General features: G+C 44.1%; 4 protein-coding genes and 1 long non-coding RNA gene across 7 annotated transcripts; 1 reads left to right on the top strand and 4 right to left on the bottom strand.

Moving 5' to 3' along the window:
* Nucleotides 1-697: 697 nt before the first annotated feature.
* LOC121053962 lies at nucleotides 698-2123 on the bottom strand. Its single transcript, XR_005811456.1, has 3 exons — nucleotides 1662-2123; nucleotides 1107-1571; nucleotides 698-841 (listed from the first exon to the last, which is right to left on the bottom strand). It is a non-coding gene; the product is annotated as an uncharacterized LOC121053962 (long non-coding RNA).
* A 1950-nt stretch (nucleotides 2124-4073) lies between these two features.
* LOC102719188 lies at nucleotides 4074-7652 on the bottom strand. 2 transcript variants are annotated; one of them, XM_006650609.3, is made up of 5 exons: nucleotides 7462-7652; nucleotides 7091-7188; nucleotides 5135-6988; nucleotides 4933-5047; nucleotides 4074-4852 (listed from the first exon to the last, which is right to left on the bottom strand). In XM_006650609.3, exons 1-5 carry the CDS (start codon nucleotides 7604-7606, stop codon nucleotides 4215-4217), a joined length of 2850 nt encoding a protein of 949 aa, XP_006650672.2. In that variant the 5' UTR covers nucleotides 7607-7652; the 3' UTR covers nucleotides 4074-4214. The 2 variants fall into 2 exon arrangements, with proteins under 2 accessions (XP_006650672.2, XP_015691280.2); XM_015835794.2 differs by having other exon boundaries at nucleotides 4933-5008.
* A 1030-nt stretch (nucleotides 7653-8682) lies between these two features.
* LOC102718911 (uncharacterized protein At1g01500) lies at nucleotides 8683-12523 on the bottom strand. Of its 2 annotated transcripts, XM_015835639.2 has the most exons (4): nucleotides 12214-12523; nucleotides 11210-12000; nucleotides 9363-9606; nucleotides 8683-9247 (listed from the first exon to the last, which is right to left on the bottom strand). In XM_015835639.2, exons 2-3 carry the CDS (start codon nucleotides 11882-11884, stop codon nucleotides 9370-9372), a joined length of 912 nt encoding a protein of 303 aa, XP_015691125.1. In that variant the 5' UTR covers nucleotides 11885-12000; nucleotides 12214-12523; the 3' UTR covers nucleotides 8683-9247; nucleotides 9363-9369. The 2 variants fall into 2 exon arrangements, with proteins under 2 accessions (XP_015691125.1, XP_006650671.1); XM_006650608.2 differs by having other exon boundaries at nucleotides 9055-9606; nucleotides 12214-12519.
* Nucleotides 12524-15283: 2760 nt separating this feature from the next.
* LOC102718633 (protein AE7-like 1) lies at nucleotides 15284-17650 on the bottom strand. The gene is made up of 5 exons (XM_040521722.1): nucleotides 17454-17650; nucleotides 17251-17356; nucleotides 16464-16563; nucleotides 16199-16244; nucleotides 15284-15651 (listed from the first exon to the last, which is right to left on the bottom strand). Exons 1-5 carry the CDS (start codon nucleotides 17569-17571, stop codon nucleotides 15542-15544), a joined length of 480 nt encoding a protein of 159 aa, XP_040377656.1. The 5' UTR covers nucleotides 17572-17650; the 3' UTR covers nucleotides 15284-15541.
* Nucleotides 17651-17797: 147 nt separating this feature from the next.
* On the top strand, nucleotides 17798-20422 carry LOC102706274 (pentatricopeptide repeat-containing protein At2g22070). Its single transcript, XM_006651801.3, has one exon. The coding sequence runs from the start codon at nucleotides 17822-17824 to the stop codon at nucleotides 20222-20224; it is 2403 nt and encodes an 800-aa protein (XP_006651864.3). The 5' UTR covers nucleotides 17798-17821; the 3' UTR covers nucleotides 20225-20422.
* Nucleotides 20423-20429: the final 7 nt, after the last annotated feature.

The following is a 20429-nucleotide window of genomic DNA, read 5'->3' as shown; positions in this document are numbered from 1 at the left end:
AATCAAGCATTCATGTCTGCATGAATTCTTCAATTAAACATAGAAAGAGGGAAGGTGCGGGAGACCATGCTACATTAACTCTTTAATTAACTCAACGATAGGATGAACCGATGAAGTGCTATATAGAGTGATACGAGTCTGAAGATATAAATAATGCTTTAAGCAGAATTCTGAACAGACGTCCACAAGAAGAATCAAGAACGCATTCCACAGCTTCTTCCAATAGTGTTTGGAGGTCTACTGTAGGAAAAGAGAAAAAATATTTAGCTTTGCTCATGTACAGCTGTATGCATGCCTGAGTGAGTATAAAAAACTGTCAAACGCTACATGCATGTTAAATCAACCTGCTAGGCTCTATGTTTCACTATCACAACAGACCAGATGATCGGCATGGATAAACTAACGGGAACAATTCCTTACAGAATTAGTGTGCACCGTTGACAATTAAGGATTCTTTCAATTGCCACACGATCATCTCTAATAGTCGCAAACAAAATTACCATTGTTAGGCAATCATCCAAGTCATGAAGAGCATCATCAATAGTTGGATATCTGTTCAGCCAAAACAAAGTTGGTGAATAATACTAGAGAGGATGCTTATTGGGGTTTAAAGCATAAATATAATCGACGCATGTCTAAAGCAAACGGGCCTGTAGCCTAGTGGTTACATAAGGCCTTAGTAGCACCTGAGGTCCTGGGTTCGCTCCAACGGCTTTATGCTTTCAGTGGGAGACGACGTACGTTCTTAGGAGAGAGCGTGTGATTCAATAGCTTCTGAGTATGACTTGTATTCATACCAACAACCACCTCCTTTATCTTCTCTGCAGGTAATTCAGTTTCTCTGTAACCACAGAGCATTTAAAGTAGGAAAATCAGCAAACGAAAGCATTCAATATAGCTGTATCATGAACTTATTGGAATCATTTGTAGTTCAGATCACCTCTGGATGTATCCCTAGGTAAGTAACATTAATATGAGCTAGCATATCAGATCAATATCTCTATCAAATTCAATAAGTGTGAAACTACAGCTTGGATCATTGTATTTGCCATATGGTAAAGAGCATAAACAAATAAGCAGAAAGCAAGATCATACTCATCAATCACCTTAGCGCTGGGAAGACAGCTGACCAAACCATCATTACAGGAATAATGGCGTTATTAATCATGCCATCCATGCTCCCAACCAGCTCAAGCGCCAAGTTCTTCAGGTCCAAATAGTACAATCCCTCATCAGCCAAAACGCCAAGAAATACAAAAGCTGCATCATCACCAACTGAATAAATAACACACCGGGGCCGCTCCCTCCTTTTCGGAGTCCATCCCACTGATTCCAACACCCTTTTGTCATGACATTCAAATGCCCAAGGCAAAAATATGTTGCGAGACATCTCCCATTCACATGCAACATCACCATCTAACTGGCGCTTCCAGACTCGAAGGTTATATCCGTGCCAGAGCCCTCTACACGTGCCAATTGTAGAAATTCCCAGCAAACTAAAGTTTCTTCTGGAAGCCGAATGGTGAACAAGGTGCAATCTGTTAGTCCTAGCCCAACAATGTACCCCTCCACTGTAAGCAAATAGATAAATCCATGAGCAAGCAAAGCTGGCATGCAGTAATTTAGTTCCATACCAGTACTAGTAATCCTGTATTCATCACCTAAATATTCAGGGAGATCTGCATAGGAAAAGGCCACAGATGCAAACGGCGCACTTCCAGCTTTTAGTGCTATTAATTTTGCACCTATACAATGAGCATTTCTTGAAACGCTCACAAAGAAACAGGAATGCCCATCCTCCACACTGTGGAAGCATGACGAACTGCTCCTGATCTCCTCTGGAAGGAGAGCATACTGGCCACACTCATGCACCATCCTATTCATGAAGAGGTGATCTCTTGTTTATTGGCATGGAAGTCGAGGTATCACGATCACGGTGCAGCAGAGAGCGCGCCGCGAGCGTATGGGTTGCAGTGTCCTCCAGAACAAGAGCATGGCCTCTCTGAACATCATACACATGCTCACCCAGAAAACTCTCGCGGATGAACTTGACGACGCTGGCGAGTTCCGGGGGCGGGATCTGGGGGAACGGCACGAACTCCTGCGGCGGCGGGTCCTGGTCGAATCCGGCGAAGTACCCGATGAGGACCGGCGGGTGGAGCCGCTGGAACTCCTCCAGGAAGCCCGCGGACGACACCGCGAGGTACCACTGCCTGCACACCAGCGCCGCCCGGAGGAGGCTGGTGGGGAACCGGAGGCGGAGGAGGATCAGGCGGCGCATTTTCCTCGCTGCCCAGCACCCTGTCGGTCGAGTACGTATCCATTCCCGCCGCGGCGCGCTCCCCCGCTAATGCTCCTGCCGTCCTGCGTGCGTAGCTCCGTTCTATCGATGATGAGATCGAGGAAATGCAACGAGAAGATGGGTGCAGGAGTAGTGTACCTGGGGACGGTGAGCAGCGGCGGCGGCCGGCGGTGGCCGCGGGCTCGGAGGTGGAGCTGTAGGCAGCAGAGGATGGCGAGGCGACGGCTTGGTGGATTTTGATTTTTTTTTTTTTTTGGTCGAGGGCGATTCGTATGATCAGGGTGTACGATCAAGCGGAAGTGATGAAAAATCCACCGGGTTTACTGGAGTAGATCGAAGGATTTAAATTGTTGTTTAGGATAGTTATTTTTATCATAGTTATTTGGATAATTATTTAGAGTATAAATGATTTAATTAATCATAAAGCGAAATATTATATTAGAAAGATCAAATAACTGTTTTGTAGAGTTTTTCTACATTGTTTGAAAGTTTAAAAAAAAATATCTACGTAAGTTCAACATTTTAGGAGTAAATGTGCATGTAGGTAAGCTAGTTTAATATTCTCTCCATTTTTTATTTAGTACCATCGACATCGACTTTTACACGATCATCCATCTTTACTCAGTCTTTTTTTTTTGCAAACAAATATGATTATAAATAAAAAAATTAAAATGTTAAATATAGTTTCAAAAACAAATAGTACCAAATAAAAAATTAAATACAATATTAAACTAAATAGATTAACAGAAGGTCTAGGGTGTCTATAGAACAGGATGGGTCAGAGCGACGTTCCGTTCCATTCCACGCCACAAGCCATGCAAAAACATTTTAACAAAAAAAAAGTGATCTCTTTAAAAGGTGTTTCTTTTCTCTATAAAATTGTGCAGTCCATCATGGATTACATCAGTAGGTTGCAATGTACGAATATATTATAGTAGCCAGTAAACTCGAGGGTGTCCGCAGAAAATAACCACGAATTTCTCCTATCAATTTGACGCAGACCACCGATGGCAGATCGGACGGTTTAGATGAATCCCTTGATTGGATCGCCGCCAATGTTAGGTGTGCAATTCCTCTGTGGGCCGAACGAAGGCCCAGTTTCTAGTCAGGCGATGCTATAGGGCTTCATGCTCATCCTGTAAACACAACTCGACCCATGAGGATTTCTTGAGAGAGAAAATGAAGATCTTTGGTTGAATCGCAATGTTCTAAATGACAGCAAAATCGACAAACATTTGCAATTCGGCCGATCGACAAAATCGACGCTACAATTTCGACAACTATTGAAAGATTGCAATGTATTAGATTAGTGACAGTTTCCCCGCGATTTTTTAAAAACATTTTCAATATATAATTTTATTATTGAAGAAAAATATTTTCACCGTATAAACCTTTTAGCCATGTCAATGTTGACGGTGTGGCAAGACAACCATGCCAACCTAGTTAGCGTGACAGTCTTGCCACACCAGTGTAAGTGGCGTGATAAGACAATGCTGCCACGCCAACGATAATGCCGTGGATAATGGCGTGGCAAGCTAAACTCTGCCTGGCAAAGTTGTTTTGCCATGCCAACATTGGTGACGTGGCAAAAGGTTCATACGGTGAAAATATTTTCTCACGAGGTTTAGTAATAAAATTATTTATTACAAAATTTTAAAAAATAAAATAAAAATTCCCCGCTCTCTTTCTCAACAAAAACACACACACAAACAAATATAGATGACAGGCAGAAAATGCTACAGCTCAATTCACATGCACATTCCTCTATCTATGTACAGAAATATTGTCGAAATTATATTTACTGGAAAACCTTGGCACATGTACAAAGCATATACAAAAAACTAACCTAAGGCCAATCAATTTCAGAAAATCATCTCTTGTATCCACATTTCAAAGTCAGTCACTCACTCACTCAGGCCTCACAGGCACAGCACCTATGGCGCACTGAGAATTCAATCAGCTCCCTTGCTACATCCGTGATCATGCCCCCCAATATGTTCTTCTCCAAATCCCTGACGACTTCGTTTCTTTCGATGGGAAGGCCAGACATGCCGTTCCAACCGAAATCCCACATCGAGTTGGCATCTGGATGGTTGTTCTGCATGTCCCTGTGAAGTATCATTCTCAGGTTTTCAGCTGTGTGATCGTCACCTTGCTGATGAGATTTCTTGGAGATGTTCAGACTCTCGATGTCGCCATCCAATTCCATGAGAAGATCATCCAGGTATTGCGATTTCATGTTGGCTGGATGTGTCATGCTGACTTCTACCATTGCCTCGGTTCGTTTACCTTTCTTTCTGATTACTTCCCGCGCTATGTCTGAAAAAAGAGAACTGAATTTCTCTGACCATTTATCTGCACTGGCATTGACAAAATGTACAGGGGCAGGATTCCTGACGAGCGCCTTCGCTGTTTCAATCAGGTATTGATCCTTCAGCAACATTTTCATAAGCACGAGCTGATTCTCTGTGAATGAATCACATGAAACTACGTGCGTGTTTTGGTCTTGTAGATCTGTCAGATTACTGGAGTCTTTGTCATCACTCAGACCTGCAACGAAGCAATAGGATTATCCACGCAGTAGATTTTTCAAGAATTCATTTTACAGAAATTAGTAAAGAATAAGGTACCATCCATTGGTTGCTCTTTGACTTCTACCAATTGCAGATTTTGGTGGTGTTCCCTCTCTGTGAATGTATCTGTTATCTGTGTAGTTTCATTAGCTGTATTAGAAGTTGTGTCATCCTGCATTAGCAGAAAATAAAACCATATTTCATTAGACATAATGAGTGCAAACTATTTAGGCAGGATGGTTAGCTTGTCAAAACTTACATTTGTCTGAGTTACCCTCTCATCTACCAGATTTGATCTATCACTTGGATGCACACCAGGTGTGGTATCTAATTCTTCAGCTATTTGGTCCATAAATTGGTCTGAGGAAACCATTCCAGATGTTCTCTTGTCTTTCATCATTCCATTAGATTGCTCAGAAATACCTCCATCACCATATGTAATCTCTGATGGCTTGCCAATATCGTTCTCTTCTCCATGCTTTCCATTCTCTTGTTGTATCTCTGCAGTATATGGGAGCCTTTTCAGTTGTGTTGCTTCTGACTTTGTTGACTTCTTGTAATCTAAGCTCTGAATGCCTTCTTTACTATTCATTTCGCCATAGTTCCGAGAATCCTTCTCCATTCTATGCATATTTGTCTGTTTGTTGTATGATTGCCGTTTCCTCTGATCTGTCTTGCCGTTCTTTCCTCTTCCTGCATTCTTGGTTTCAGTAATGGCAAAGTTTTCCTTGTTGAACTTATCTCTTGCTCTCTTATATTTATCCTCACTGTCTCTGCCCAGAAACTGCTTCATGCTACTAACCTGCTTCTTTCCTGTATTCTTTTCTTGAATAATTTGCTTCTCTTCAGCCACTTGTCTGCTGCCTGAATTTCTCCTAAACCTTTTCAGGAAATCCATCTTTTTACCTGCATCAGTGCGGCACCCAACATTGACAACCTTCTGCTGCTGATTAGTTTCTTCAGTCACTTTCTTGTCCTCATACATTGCTTGCCCTAGACTACCTCTTCTCTCTGTACTCTCCACTCTGCTTAACATTTGTCTCATGGTTTGCCTTGTTTGCTTATTAACCAAAGGAAGTGTTAAACGATTAGACAACTGTACATTACCACTTTCAAACTCTTCAGAGTTTTTCAGGCCAATCCTCCACTCACCTGGCAGCAAATTCGTGCTGCGTCCTTTAGATGGCACCCTTTCTGAACCTATGATCTGAATCGGCAATTTGGCACCGGCAGAATTTGCCCTCCTGTCCTTTCTTGGCACTGATTCTGGTTTCACGAACTTCTCCATCCCCTTGTTAATCACCTTCGTCGATGGAAGATTCTCCAGCCCCATAAGCTTGGCTATCACACTAGGCATTCTCACCTTTGAATCATCCTTGTCTACTTCAGAAGCATTGTTCTTGGCATTACCTGTAACTGTAGAGAGTTCAAAGGCTGAATTGTTGTTTATACTACAGCTTTGGGACTTCTTGTGAGGAACTATCTGCATCGATAAACTCCTCGCATTGCTGGCTTGATCGGTCTCTGAATCCTCATCAAAAATCTCCACTAGCCTTGCAGAATGCGTCGAGTTCTTTCGGTTCTCCTTGCCCTCCAGGAGCATCACCTTGCCATTCCCTGATCCTTCCATGTAGTCCGAGGCGTCTTGGAGCATCACGAGCATGCTGAGGGACTCCTCCAGGTCCATGGCCCCTCTGAAGAGCTCCCTCCCGATGTCAGCCGAGCTCCTCCTGCTCGTGTCCCTCGAGGAGTACGCCATGAGTATGTCGTTCAGCTTCTGCACGCCGATCGCCACCTTGCCGACGTGCGGCGGCGCCGCCGCCGGCACGAGGCGGCTCTCCTCTCCGCGGCGGTGGTGCAGCTGCATGCTGCTGTGATCTTGGTCTCTGAGGAAGATGGAGCCGTTGCGCGACACGAGCTCGATGTTCTGGAGCTTGCCTCTGTTGCTGAGAGCAAGCGCCAGCGCCATCTGCACATCGATGCTGCTTGCAGTTGCAGGCTTGCTGCCTCCTCCTCCTCCTTGGAATGGCACAATTTGATGTGAATTGGTAGTAGGTGTGTCGCGGTGGCGCGGCTTCCCGGCTCTGGCAATGGCATTGCCACTCTGTTGGTACTGCAATTACAGAGCAAATGGGTAAAGACTAAAGAAAGAGTGAAATGAGAGAAGAATTTGGCAGTAAATTGGTAATTGCTATCATTTGGAACTTTTGCTTACTGATTTGTTTGTTGTTGCTGCTTCTGCTCTTGCTACTCGAGGAGCTGCTTGTTGTGGCTTCTGGCTTCGAAGTGGCCTCTGAGAGCTCGAGTGAGCATCTGTAACACGAGAGCAATTCAGAACTTCTTTAGCATGATCATCAGTAGTAACTTTCTAGCTTACTGTTCATCCGAATCTCACAAGCCATTGGAAAACAAACAGCAAAAAGAGAGAGCCTTCATCTGTCTGACAAAAAATGATCCTGACAACTTACATCTAAACACGAATTCTCAGTAACTCCAATCCCAGCTCACAACCGCACATCATTGTTTCCAGAATTCAGAGAGAGAAAACCCAAAGAAGAGGGAACACAATGCAAGTACCCAACGTACCCCGACGAGCGGCAGCTTTCGACGACGACGACGTGCGCTGCACCGGCGGCGCCGGCGAGTCGAAGCCGAGCCTCTCGCGGCGGCGGCGGAGGTCGAGCAGCAGCTTCTGCGCGAAGTCGGAGCCAAGATCAGGCACCTTGGCCATTGCCTCCCTCCCTGCTCCAGCTCAAAAGGAGAAGACAGCAACACCCTCTCCCTCCCTCCCCTGCAGTGCAGCTGTGGCCTCTGCACCACCATGAAAGGTAGCCACCGAGTTTGGTGTCTCAAGAACCCAAAGAAAACGAAAAAAAAAAAGTACAGTGTAGTTTTCCACAGGTTGGTGAGTCTGTCTGTCACCTGTGTGCTCAGGCTCTCGTTATCCTGACTCACCTTTTCCCTTCCTCTGCTGCTTGGAGGAGTCCTACAGTGAGGTGAGGTGTCTCATCTGGGATGCAATGCATCCTGCACGGTGGAGAAGATTGCCTTGGAAGTTACACATCACTCTGACCTGTTTGCATCTTCAGTTTCACCAAATTGCAAGCAAAGCAAAAAAGATTGTTTGCATTTGGAACCATCCATCTCCCTGATGAGGCTTGTGGGTTGTAAGCTTTTGATTGTTAGGTGTTAGTGGGGGGTGATTTCTTTTTGACTATGGTGGCATGTCCCTTTGTGGGTTTTGTGGGAAATGTGAACAACTTTGGTGTAAGCTTTTTGGTGGCAAGTATAGGTCAGGAGTTTCTGAAAAGGATATCTTGGGTTAAAGAATCATATCAATTAAGAGGAGAAGGTAGATTAGGATGTGACACGTTAGTAAACTAGCATTTCCAGTGCTGCAAAAGATTTTGTAAAGATGGTGATTGTTTGGTACGGCCAATCACAAATTCACAATGTTTTTTTTTCTTGAGGTTTTTATCTTGAAAAGTTGGCTATAAATTAGAGAAAACAAAAGTAGTTATAGGGTCTGTTTAGATCCATTTGAAATACTAAATGGCAAATGACAAAAGTTTTGGTGACAAAAGTTTTGGCATTGTATTTTTACAACTTTGTGTTTAGAGGCATGCAAAAGTTATCATTTTTTTAGTAAAAGTGAGAGATGTTCCACATCCCTATGCGCTTTTTGACGAATGTTCTACATCCCTATGCGTTTTTTGACGAAATTTTGCCTTTTTTTACTTTAGTGTTTAGATCCATTTTGCCAAAAAATGCTCCAAAATGGTAAAACTTTTACTATTTTGAAGGATCTAAACAGGGCCACAGTATACCAGCTTTATTGGCATCATCAAGGGAGATACAGTACAAGGTTCGCTTTAAATACTACTACCCAAAATACTTTATGAACAGTTGACGCTGACTACAGAACAAGAAGAAACTGGGAGTTGTGCACTCCAGTTCTGTATACAGTACAGACTACCAGCATGTATCGGAAACAGAGAAGGTCTAGAAAAAATTTTGACACGTTGCTAAAGACAAACTTACAAACCTAAAAGTAAGTACATCCACAGGTGTACATTGTCCAAGACCTGAAAAAGCTCAAATAACCAACCATATGACACAAATAACTGATCACCTAATCGAGTTATATATGTACAAGATGCCATGACATGCAACAGTTTGTAGGTGTAACATCACCCTCTGCACTTGTCGGTCACTTAATTTCCTTCAAGCACACATTTAAGAACCATTTGATGCTCAAGGTCGCAGCAAGTGATTCGACTCTTATTTGCCATACAGACCAGTAGTATTTACATCTCAAAGGGAGCAAAAATGATTGCCATTGCAGACAAGGAAGCAACGGATTCCAGAGTGACTGCAGAAAGGAAAAACAAAAAGCCTCACTTATCTACCACAAGCACGAACAGGGAAGATGGACAGTTAGTTTCCTACAGAACAAGATAAAGACACATCTACATTCATGGGGTGACCTGGTCATCAGGGCAATCGCCGCCTGAAGTTCCTACTGGTGCTTTGGTATGTCCGGACCAGCAGACCAACACCCAATCCAACACCCACACAAATACCAAGGCCAATCCCAACCCCAACTCGGACACCGGCATTAAACCATGAAAGCTCACCGTCCTCGCCCTCTATAAAGTCCTGCCTTGAGTACAAGCTGTTATAGTCAACATCGACATCTGTCTCAGATTTGGGATTGTGCAATTCTGATACCTGAAATGAGTGAAAGGGAAGGAAAGATACACTATCAAATATCTGCGAGATAAGAACCGAATCAAAGAATGCATCAATTGCAATCAAGATTGCAAAACTAAAGCATGAATCATATTGATTGCTGCCCATTATAAATGTCACTCTGTTATTTGGACTTGGTTCAATGAAAAAGCACACATATGGACAGTAAAAGGCATGTTCTGTATCGTCCTTGGCAAACAGCGAAGGGGGTGGTACCTAAGCTGTCCTGGCAATTACTGGTATCTTTTATCAATAGAAGCTGGCGTTACCAAACTAACTGCTAAAACAAAAGATACAAACATGAATGAATAGACAAAGATAAAGTAAAAAGACAACATAAATAGCCAGTCAGAATTGTGAATGTAATGATTTGATCTCTGGTAATGCCAAGAATACAGCCATATAAGCATAAAGATAACTATGGGAATCAACCTAGAAATTAATTGTTGATAGCAATTTATCTTGCATTCTTACTACATTCTCTTGCTATAGGCTGTGGTGTTGCTTGCCGTACACTTAACAATTTAGTTGGAAGGCAAGTATAGAACATATATTTGTAGCAGCAATGCTGTCAATCTAAATCATTCAACTGAGAAAGTCAAACTAGTGTCACTATAAGCTATTGAGTGAAGGTACCCTACTTAACCGCCAAGGAAGATGACAAGTTAAGCATCATTTATTATCTAGGCTAGATAGGGTTACCTAGAAGGATATCCCCTGTATTTTAGACTAGAACCAAATGCAAATTAGTTTATATACATGAATGCAACAAAAGGTTTCTCCCTTGTTGTCCATATATAGTTTGTTACTTGCTCGAGATATTCTCTTGAGGAACAATTTTCACATTATCCACTACAACAGTACTTATGCTGACAGTACTACTGAATGGTCCAACTACTACCATTATCAGTTTGACAGAGTGAAAACAAAAAACTAGCATTACAAGACAAGAGGAAAAAAAGTAACCGAGATGCACACACCCTGCATATGTTGCAGCTTGCACCACACACAGAAAAGGGGACACGTATTAGAAAACACCAAAAAAAGCGGGGGGGGGGGGGGGGGGGGGGGGGGGCAACTATTGGCAATTGAGCTAATGTAAAGATTAACTGTTCCTAGGCCCATTCTTGTCTCTATGTTCTTCTCATAAAAGAGAATATGGAAAATGATATCATGGTGGTGATACAGTGCTGTTTTTACAAAAACTGACATAACAACACATATATGCATTGGGGAATTTATAAGGGTCTGTCTGTCTATATTTCTCACATTGAAATGTAATTTTGTGTGCTTACAAGAATATTGTTGTCTGTAGTTTGAATATGCTTCTTAGCTAAACTAATATGCTGCCAAAAAAGCTATATTATCTTACTGTTTCTTAGTGTAAACATGCCACGGTTACCTCAGTGCTTTCTAGGGCAAAAATGGCCTATTAAACCCGAAGTTATCCATCATTTCCCAAATATGTGTTAAATACAATAGCTCAAAGCCTCAAACAATGTCTGCCTAAAGCCCTAAATGATGATATTTGATATTATAGGGCAAATAAAAAATGTTCAAGCATGTTTACAGATAAAAGTACCTGCAAAGAGTCATCATGTAACTCTTCTTTTTGTTGTTCAGTTGCTTCATTCTCAGGGATGGAATCAAGCTTTAGTTTCATTTGGGACTTCCTCCGTGATATATGCTGGACAGTCTTTGTCAATATAATAGGTGTGCCACAGAAAGTGCCAGCAAGATACACCTCTATCACAGGATGTACAGGCTCTGAGCCTGTGGAAAGCTTCCCCTTCAGAAAACCGTTGCATGATGATGCTGGTTGGCATTTCATATTCCATCTCTTGCTGCTGTTCTTCGGTTCCCCAACCACTCCATTGGCACTGCACAACTCTAGGTCACCTGTAAGCAACAGATCATTCTTATCGAACACCTGAAACCTGACACTCCCTGTCATCCTTATACTATCTGTGCTCACAAATGTAGCCTCCTCGGTCATTTTGTCGACCCTGTCCCTTCTGAGGGATGAAGAGATGAACTCTGTGTGCATGCTGCTCCGCTGACCATTCACCTCAATGACCGTGTCAGGAGAAAGCGGGATGTGGTTGAGCGTGAGACGGTCCGGCGCAGACTCATCCACCTCGCAATTGCTCACCCTAACGTAGAACACCTTCAAGTCAAGCCATGGCGAAGACCTTGGCGTGTAAAGCGGGTGCATGATGATCTTCCTAGCAGTCTCGAAAGCCACCTCGTCGGCCATCTTCCGATACCAAATCTGACACGATTCCTTACCAAACTGACACGGATGCTAACACGTGAAATACACTACATGAAATTCTCGTTCTACAGCCTATATGACAGTTCCAGTTTCAGCATCTGCAGAAGAAAAATTAATTCAGTAAGAACCCTACCAAACGTGAGTTTCAGCAGAACCCCCAAACAGTATGGTTATCGCACCACGCATCAAACAAATCCGGAAGAAACTATGTGGACTAATTCGAGGGGGACAAAAAAAAATAATCCAAGTCCAGATGAATCCCCAATCCAAGCCGGCTGATGAATTGGGGAGCGGAGGGAAGGGAGATTTACCTTTCAATTCGGCTCGAGCGGAGGCCGGCCGCGACGCCGGGGTCGCCCCTCCAAACCTGCTCGCCGACCGAGCACGTGGGACGGTGGGGGGAGGAGGACGTCGCCGTCACACACCGGAGCCTCCGGCGCGAGAGGGCTCCTCCGCTTCGCCTCCGGTGGCGAGGTGCTCCCTGCTGGGGCCGTAGGCGTAGGCGGCGCGCTGCCGGCCGGATCAGGATATCGGGGAGGAATAAAAAATCGGATCGGAGAAATTTCGGGAGCGATTCGTTTTTCTTATTGTTATTTTTGTGGAAGAAGAAAAAAAAGATGCGGTGGTGGTGGTGGTGGAGGTTGGAGGATGACGAGTCGCGTTGGCTTTTTCTCCGGTCGGTCTCGGCCGCGAGGGGCGGGCGGGTGTCCAACTCTTCCGTCGCCGGTTCGCTAAACCAGCAAAACTATCGCGTTTTTTTCTTTTGGTCTCGACTGGTCTCGACTTAAAATGATTATACATTCAACGTGATATAAGACTAAAAAATTTAGTCATATTTAAATATTATCTTAGTTTTAAGAGAAGTTCTATAGTGGATATAAAAACTATGAGAAAAAATTGTTACCCCCCTCCATTTCTAGCCAAATGTAACTTATTTATTTTCTATACTTTATTTTCTATACAGTAATGTTACTATTTTCTTCACAATTATAAAACTTTATTAATTGGAGAAATTAAAATCATAGAAGGTCATCCATAACGCAACGCTTATAAGGGAGCTTAATAGAAAAACCGGTTTAATTTTGCCATGCCAAATTAGGGGACACTAAAAGCATGACATCGATGCTTTGTCAGATCGATGCTAGCTCAAGGTTTATTCACAATTTAGGTATAATTGCATCATCTAACCACTTTCTATGTTTTTTTTTTGCATTCTGGTGTAAGAAGTTTAACATAGTGCTTACTAATTTGGTAATAACCTCTCTCATTAAGTATATAATATAATATAAGCAACCTGAATTGAGATGGCCTAATACAACTAGACTTGCCGACTTGGATGTCAGGACTTATGAATATGGTCCAATCCCTATCTAGAATTTGACAGAGTAATTCTTCATATAAAAAGATGGGATGTGACACCTAGAGAAAAACTTAAGCTCTCAAATCTTTCTGAGATTTTCTTTCTATCCTTTTCTTCTTTTATGATCGTTTTATTGATATTTGATTGGTCTTACATATCTTTCCCTTATCCACTTGAAGAGATTTGTAACACCTTTTGTCCAAGAATCACAAGATGAACGTAGATTCATTCGTTCATTCATTTATTAATTAATATATTTTATATACATGCTCAAATTCATTAAATCTATATAAATTTAGAAAGAGAGCATAAATTTTTATAATATAAAACGAATGTAATACATGTTTATCGTATGAGGAACGCTTCGGTGCATATTATTTGTAGCATAATACTGCCAGTAGAACTAATCTCGTCCATTGATTTAAAAGGGTATTTTCGTACTTTGATTAATATTAGATTTGTATTTATTATTTTTTTATCACATTATGCACGGATAAAAAAAGCTCAGCAAGGCCCACTTACTATCCCAGTAAAAAAACGATATTGCCCTCTCAGAATTCTAGTACACCTAAAATTATTGGTAGTATAATTTAATCATAACCATCCAACAAAATTAAATCAGCGGTCTGGATTAAATTATACTACAAGTAATATGCACCGGAGTCGGCCTCTTATCATATCCCTTGAAATTTCCTCCACAAAAATTATTTGACCGAGACAAGAATCAATATGGTGCACTCTAAACCTCACACTGGTAAGGTTGCAAATCTAATGTATCCATCTAGCATCTGGCATGTCTATTGATTGCTTGTTGAGTCGTTTTCATCACCCTATCTGATTGATAAATAGATGGAGAGAAAAAATGGACTGGAAATGGACCAAGCATTTTTGAAGCAAACAACTCGAATTTGTGAGCGAGAGCACGTCCGTTCATGAGCAGAGCTATCGTTCGTAGTGCTGATCTGTTCAGATTTTGTCTCTCGTCTCTGAAAGTATAAACAAGCTTGTGTCACCATTTTTGGTGTGAATCATGACACTAGTAAAACGTTTCCAGTCAAAATATGTTAGGCATGACGGACCGTCCAGTTGGAAATTGGATCATGCTATGTTGTATCATTTGCATCCACTAATTCTATGTTCGTGAATTCTGATTATATCCTACGAGTGTATGTCGAGGAGACGTGTTCCTGGTCTTGTAAGTACCGTGTACATGAGTACTGATGACGTGGGTACCTAAGTGTTTTACCAGGGACTCCGTCCATTTTATATTTGATATCACTTTCTTTTATATATCTATTTATCTTATTAAAAAGATAAGTACCGTGTATGTATAACTTTTTATTTGTTTTATTTAAAAATTATATAAATAATTATTTTACTATGATTTGAATTATTACTAAAGAAACTTTAAAAATAACTTATTATTTTTATATATTTACAAAAAATAAAATAAGACGAACAATCAAACAACCATGTCAAATAAAACAAACCAGAGGGAGTAATCGGTAAAACAAATCGATGCTTCATTGTCTTTCCTTATTTTCGTTTTCTTTCAGCGTATACTGACAACTGCTCATGTGTTTTGCGTTTTCGCAATGAATTTGATCTAGCATTTCAATGGGCAGTCTCCGTGATGGTCCGCGTGTCAAGTTCCTGACGATCATGTGTACAAGAGAAGACACCCAGTTTGCTTAAGAAGGATACAGACAAATTCATAACTGGCAAAGGATAAAGACGCATGATGAACATTGGTCGCACACGTAAGATCGAGACAACATTTTTGCTTCATTTGACCTTTGCCGCAGGTAGAGCACCGCACGCCTCTCCCTAGTTTCTTGGAATGAATCTACCAACTTCTCCAAATGATAACAACCAATGATGCACCTGAAACATGACAAAGCAGATAATGGTGCATTTAATAAAAAAAATCTGGCGTGAGACATCATTAAACAGATATGTTCTTTAAAAAAAAAGAAGACCAGTTCTGCTTTTAAATTCTACCATGAAACAACAGGCAGAGATTCAGTGAACACATGGCACAACATAAATCTCCCTTTCCCTTTTCTTATATGAATGGTACAACATGGATCAAGCAGCATAGCCATACTTGTGTCTGAAGGAAGAACTGGAACATAAGCTATTCTCGGTCGCATACAACTTTAAAGGCAAATAATGGCACATAGCACCTGCGATTATACATAACCAGCTACAACACAGGGCACATACAACATGCATGATTATTACTGTACAGTAGGCAGGTTGCAACACGCCAGGACGTGTTAGTGTGAGTGTGACTCGTTGGAACAAACACACTCATCAACCAACTGGCGTAGGTTGGGGTTCTCCAAGGCTGCTGCTACCCTCTCCTTGTCATTCAGTTGCTTGTTTACTGCCAATTTGTAACGATCGCATTGTTAACAACTTAACATCACAAATACCAAAATCTGTTCAAACAAAATGTGTGTGAAGTTAACATTCTGGTGTTAATGCTTGGTTTCATAAGGTGGATCTCCTGATATATATTAAGAATATTTGCCAATATATTGGAGCCTAGGTGCCAAACAATAATTAAGATCATATTAAGCAAACCTTATAACTCCACAGGTCCACATAATTTTTAAATATGAAATTAATTGTGACATAAAAGGAATAGGGAAGCTTAGTGAAATGAATATAACTTTAGGAGAAAGAATGGAATAAGAGCACATAATATAGGACTGTTTTGAAGAAGGTAACAATGTTTGAAAAGTTCTGAATCTTTAAAGGCTTCATTCTTCCTTTGAATATTTTTAACACATCATGCAATAGCGGTAAAATAGTTTTAGAATTCAGGATGTGAACATAACATGGCTGTAATGTTCCAGTGACATGACTGGATCTCATGAAAGAAACCAAGGATTAGTAAATGCTGTAATGTACTAGACTGACATATGTACCCGATTCTTCATTAGCAAGAGATCCCGGAGCAACTTTAATGTCAATCTGCATATTAATAAATCAAAAAGTAAAGGATCATGGTCATAAATTGCTTGGTAGATGAAGTCAATACAAATTACAAATAAATACAGGCATTGGGACGGGGACGTTTTTATTTTTATCAATGATGAAACCATGAAACATATTCTGATTAATACGGTATAAAGATTATAAGGTGAAGGCTGCCAGTGGTTTGCATCTTAATTGGTCGGACACAGTACACACCTTAAAATGTGGAGGATAGTTCTGCATTAACTTAAGACGAAGGCACAGACCAATCACTGTAGCCATACTACAGTGCTGCACAGTTGGAGTGAAGGTTATCCTGCAGTGCAATTGTGAGATTCGAACAGTGTTCGCAACAAATGAAGACAGATATTGTTCTAGCATCAAGGCAAACGAATATTTCTACGGTTGGAATGCACAGTACAGATCACGATGAAAGTAACAGAGGATGCCCCAATAAGCCAAATCCATCATTAAACTCAATGTTCCTGTATCATTAATGAAGATATATAAAGATTGGCAACGCTAGTTGCAACTAGCTGACACACGCAGATAATCTGAGACACATCAGAAATCACGTTAAACAAAAGTTCAAGAAGCATGAATGGTAGCCTCGTGCTAGCAAGTAGAGGCAAGTCAAACCCCACACATATTTCGTTGCTCAATGTGTTAACCTCTTGCAAAGGGAGCAAAATCCTGATCCAGCTAGCTGAAGTGCTTGAAATTGTGCATATTTTACACTCTTCCACCCAAAACCACAAGGGTTTTGACACTATAAAGGAATCGTAGAGGCGTGGCACGGCAGGTCATCACGATGTACTAACTTAGCTACTCTAAAATGGCTCCATAAAAACTACTAATCCAAAATTGAGTCGAATCACAAACATAATTAAGTTTAAGCACCAAATCCTAGTCCAACCCCCCTGATTTCATACCCCTAAATCACAAGATTTATCATGAGCTCATCCCACAAGCGACGGCAAAAGGAATGGGAGTGCGAGCGTACTGGATGCGGCCGAGCTTCTCGTCGACGGAGACGGACTCCTCCGAGAGCACGCTGAGCTGCTCCAGCGAGTAGGGGTGCTCCGGGTCCTTGATGTCCCGCACCGTATCTGCAGGCGAGGCGGCGGCGGCACCAATCAATTCCAGACGGTGAAGCTAACCGGATTTGGGCGAGAGACCGTGTGTCGGGGGGCGGGCTAGTATTACCGAAGACGTCGAGGGCGTCGAGCGCGTCGGCGGCGTGCGGGTGGGCGGCGTGCGGGTGGGCGGCGCGCTCCGGCCTCTCGTGCACCACCGGGTTCGCGTTGATCATCCCCACCGTCATCTTCCTCCTCGCGTGGGTGCGTGCTCCGCGCGACAGCGAGAGCGATGATTAGAAAAGTAAAATCCGCCTTAGCCAATTCGGTCTTAACCCTAAATTATTACTATTGGCGCGCCTCCCTGCGATTTGGGGAAACCCAAGCGATCGATAGGCTTACTACTTTTACTCCCTAATATTTAATTATTTAATTATTAAGCCCATGGGCCGCGCGCGCGCGCGGCCCAACTGATCCACACGGCTTTCCACACACGGAATGCGAGATGCCGCCGCCTTGGAGCTGCACGCCGCCGCGGCGGCGCGGCCGCCGGCGACGGCTGCCGCCGCGAGCGAACACTACGCGCGGCTGCTGCAGCTCTGCCAGACGGTGGCTAACCCGGGCGCTGGCCGTGCCGTCCACGGGCGCGCCGTCAAGGCTGGCCTCCTCGCGAGCGCGTACCTCTGCAACAACCTGCTCTCCTACTACGCCGAGGCCGCCGGCGGGTTGCGGGATGCGCGCCGCCTGTTCGAAGAGATCCCGGCGGCGCGGCGGAATGTGTTCACGTGGAACTCGCTCCTGTCGATGCTCGCCAAGTCTGGGCGCCTGGCCGACGCCCGCGGCGTGTTCGCCGAAATGCCCGAGAGGGATGCCGTCTCCTGGACCGTCATGGTCGTCGGGCTCAACCGCGCCGGCCGCTTCGGGGAGGCTGTCAAGACCCTCCTGGACATGACTGCCGATGGGTTTACGCCAACGCAGTTCACACTAACCAATGTGCTCTCGGCGTGTGCTGTGACACGGGCTGGCGCAGTTGGGAGGAAAGTTCATTCCTTCGTCGTCAAGCTCGGGCTCGGCAGCTGCGTGCCGGTGGCGAACTCGGTGCTCAACATGTATGGCAAGTGTGGGGATGCCGAGACGGCGAGCACTGTGTTTGAAATGATGCGGGTGCGAAGCGTGTCAAGCTGGAACGCCATGGTGTCTCTGAACACTCATCTGGGGAGGATGGGCCTTGCCAAATCCTTGTTCGAGAGCATGCCAGACCGGAGCATCGTCTCATGGAATGCCATGATTGCAGGGTACAACCAGAATGGGGCTGATGCCAAGGCACTGGAGTTTTTCTCACGAATGCTTCATGAGTCCTCCATGGCACCAGATGAATTCACCATCACCAGTGTGCTATCAGCTTGTGCGAACCTTGGCATGGTAAGGATCGGAAAGCAGATGCATGCCTATATCCTAAGAACTGTAATGGCATACAATAGTCAGGTCACAAATGCTCTCATCTCGACATACGCCAAATCTGGCAGTGTTAAGAATGCCAGGAGGATTATGGATCAGGCAGTGGCAGCTGATCTGAATGTGATATCCTTCACTGCCCTTCTGGAAGGCTATGTCAAGATTGGGGACATAGAGAGTGCAAAGGAAATTTTCGATGTTATGAATAACCGAGATGTTATTGCCTGGACTGCAATGATTGTAGGTTATGAGCAGAATGGCCGCAACGATGAGGCCATAGATCTCTTCAGGTTAATGATCAGAAGCGGCCCAGAACCGAACAGCTATACGTTGGCCGCTGTTCTTAGTGTCTGTGCAAGCCTGGCATGCCTTGATTATGGGAAGCAGATCCACTGCAAGGCTATAAGATCATTGCTAGAGCAATCTAGTTCAGTCAGCAATGCCATCATTACCATGTACGCAAGGTCAGGCAGCTTCCAATGGGCCAGGAGGATGTTTGATCAGGTTTGCTGGCGCAAGGAGACCATCACATGGACATCCATGATCGCAGCTCTAGCACAGCATGGCCAGGGAGAGGACGCTGTTGGCCTGTTCGAAGAAATGCTTCGCACTGGCGTGGAACCGGATCGCATTACCTACGTCGGCGTGCTGTCAGCCTGCGCACACGCAGGTTTCGTCAGCCAAGGGAAGAGGCACTACGAGCAGATGCAGAATGAGCACCAGATCGTGCCAGAGATGAGCCATTACGCTTGCATGGTCGACCTCCTCGCCCGTGCCGGCCTCTTCTCTGAAGCCCAGGAGTTCATCCGACAAATGCCTGTTCAGCCGGACGCAATAGCCTGGGGATCGCTCCTTTCAGCCTGCAGAGTGCACAAGAACGCAGAGCTGGCGGAGCTCGCGGCGGTGAGGCTTCTGTCGATTGATCCCAACAACAGCGGCGCCTACTCCGCCATTGCCAACGTCTACTCCGCCTGCGGGAGGTGGAGCGACGCGGCGAGGGTCTGGAAGCTGAGGAAGGACAGGGCGGTGAGGAAGGAGACGGGGTTCAGCTGGACGCACGTCGGCGGCAAGCTCCACGTCTTCGGCGCCGACGACGTGCTGCACCCGCAGCGGGACGCCGTCTATGGGATGGCCGCGAGGGTGTGGGGGCAGATCAAGGAGGCCGGGTTCGTGCCCGACCTGCAGTGCGTGCTGCACGACGTCGACGACGAGCTGAAGGAGGAGTTGCTGAGCCGCCACAGCGAGAAGCTCGCCATCGCGTTCGGCCTCATCAGCACGCCGGAGAAGACGACGCTGCGGATCATGAAGAACCTGCGCGTGTGCAACGACTGCCACACCGCGATCAAGTTCGTCTCCAGGGTCACGGACAGGGAGATCATCGTGCGGGACGCGACGAGGTTTCATCATTTCAGGGATGGGCTCTGCTCGTGTAAAGATTATTGGTAGTAAACATTCGTCGCCATTTGGCAAGAAACTAGAGTGCATGTTTGTTGTTTCATTCAGATGTGCACCGTTGTTAGTGTGCAAGAACATCGAATTCCTCATAATCATGATTAATACACGGTAATCCACAGTCACACCAGAAGATACTGGAGTTTTGGATTAGACGAATTGTAAACAGCGCGGTATAATTTGGATTTTTATAATCGAT

This window comes from Oryza brachyantha, chromosome 3 (genome assembly GCF_000231095.2).
Source record: "Oryza brachyantha chromosome 3, ObraRS2, whole genome shotgun sequence".
Lineage (NCBI taxonomy): Eukaryota > Viridiplantae > Streptophyta > Magnoliopsida > Poales > Poaceae > Oryza > Oryza brachyantha.
This window is presented reverse-complemented; position numbering and strand designations above follow the sequence as displayed.

Excerpts from the sequence above, each read along its gene's own strand:
- LOC102706274 (XM_006651801.3), top strand. The coding sequence starts at position 17,822 with ATGCGAGATGCCGCCGCCTTGGAGCTGCACGCCGCCGCGGCGGCGCGG.
- LOC102718633 (XM_040521722.1), bottom strand. The coding sequence starts at position 17,571 with ATGACGGTGGGGATGATCAACGCGAACCCGGTGGTGCACGAGAGGCCG. Across the intron at positions 16,564-17,250 it reads GAGAAGCTCGGCCGCATCCA|GATAACCTTCACTCCAACTG; the intron begins GTACGCTCGCAC and ends ATTGCACTGCAG. Across the intron at positions 16,245-16,463 it reads ACTATCCTCCACATTTTAAG|ATTGACATTAAAGTTGCTCC; the intron begins GTGTGTACTGTG and ends ATTAATATGCAG.
- LOC102719188 (XM_006650609.3), bottom strand. The coding sequence starts at position 7,606 with ATGGCCAAGGTGCCTGATCTTGGCTCCGACTTCGCGCAGAAGCTGCTG. Across the intron at positions 7,189-7,461 it reads GAAAGCTGCCGCTCGTCGGG|ATGCTCACTCGAGCTCTCAG; the intron begins GTACGTTGGGTA and ends CTCGTGTTACAG. Across the intron at positions 4,853-4,932 it reads CAAAGAGCAACCAATGGATG|GTCTGAGTGATGACAAAGAC; the intron begins GTACCTTATTCT and ends GCTTCGTTGCAG.
- LOC102718911 (XM_015835639.2), bottom strand. The coding sequence starts at position 11,884 with ATGGCCGACGAGGTGGCTTTCGAGACTGCTAGGAAGATCATCATGCAC. Across the intron at positions 9,607-11,209 it reads TACATGATGACTCTTTGCAG|GTATCAGAATTGCACAATCC; the intron begins GTACTTTTATCT and ends CACTCATTTCAG.